Source organism: Trypanosoma equiperdum (assembly GCF_001457755.1).
Source record: "Trypanosoma equiperdum strain OVI genome assembly, contig: ctg_1862, whole genome shotgun sequence".
Taxonomy (NCBI): Eukaryota; Euglenozoa; class Kinetoplastea; order Trypanosomatida; family Trypanosomatidae; genus Trypanosoma; species Trypanosoma equiperdum.
The window spans coordinates 29-714 of NW_027123907.1; the positions used below are offsets into that span (position 1 = coordinate 29).

Here is a 686-nt window from a genome sequence, read left to right on the forward strand (position 1 = left end):
ACGTTCCGGACGTTATAGTTCATGGACTCATTAATGTTCGTATTTGCCTTAAATTCGGTAATCCACCGCTTACGCTCGTCAACCTTGTCCTTCGCGAAGGCCAACACGATGGAATCATCATCCTTCTTGCCTGAATAAGTGAAGTTTAGTCGGTGACGGTCAATGTTCTCAAAGTACTCACGACCCTCCTTTGCACCGGAGGTACCAAGACCCTTGTAATACCTCAGCTCATAATTCTTGATGCCCTCACCAACCGCATTTTTCCACTCAAAATAGTCAGGCATGGAAAAGAAGGAAATAGTACCTTCGTCATTGTTCCCTCTTCCCTTCTTGCGCGCCTTCACAATGGGAGTTATGAACTGCTGGAGGAAGCCAGGCACTTTCAGCAGGTCAGGCCAATAATTATGAATCATATTGATGATGAGACCCTTAATGTGTGACCCATCGTGATCCTGATCAGACATAATCATCAGGTGCCCATACCGCAGTCCTTCGGTGCTCGTATACTTCTGGCTGAGATCAAGGCCCATGATCTTACTTACCGCTTGAAATTCAGCACATCCCATCACTTTCTTTACTGAAGCATCACGAACATTGAGTGGCTTACCGCGCAAGGGGAAGACACCGAAATAGTCTCTATTTTCAACAGCCAGCCCAGCAGTACAGAGAGCTTTGGCGGAATCTCC

At 46.8% G+C, this 686-nt stretch overlaps 1 protein-coding gene across 1 annotated transcript in view; it reads right to left on the reverse strand.

Moving 5' to 3' along the window:
• Nucleotides 1-642: 642 nt before the first annotated feature.
• TEOVI_000573300 (DNA topoisomerase II beta, putative) overlaps nt 643-686 on the reverse strand; it is a gene marked incomplete at both ends in the record, with an annotated part of 1,656 nt that continues 1,612 nt past the window's right edge. Inside the window, one exon of the mRNA XM_067223396.1 lies at nt 643-684. Within this exon, the coding sequence (XP_067079497.1) occupies nt 643-684 (42 nt within the window). The remainder of the gene's footprint in view (nt 685-686) is intronic.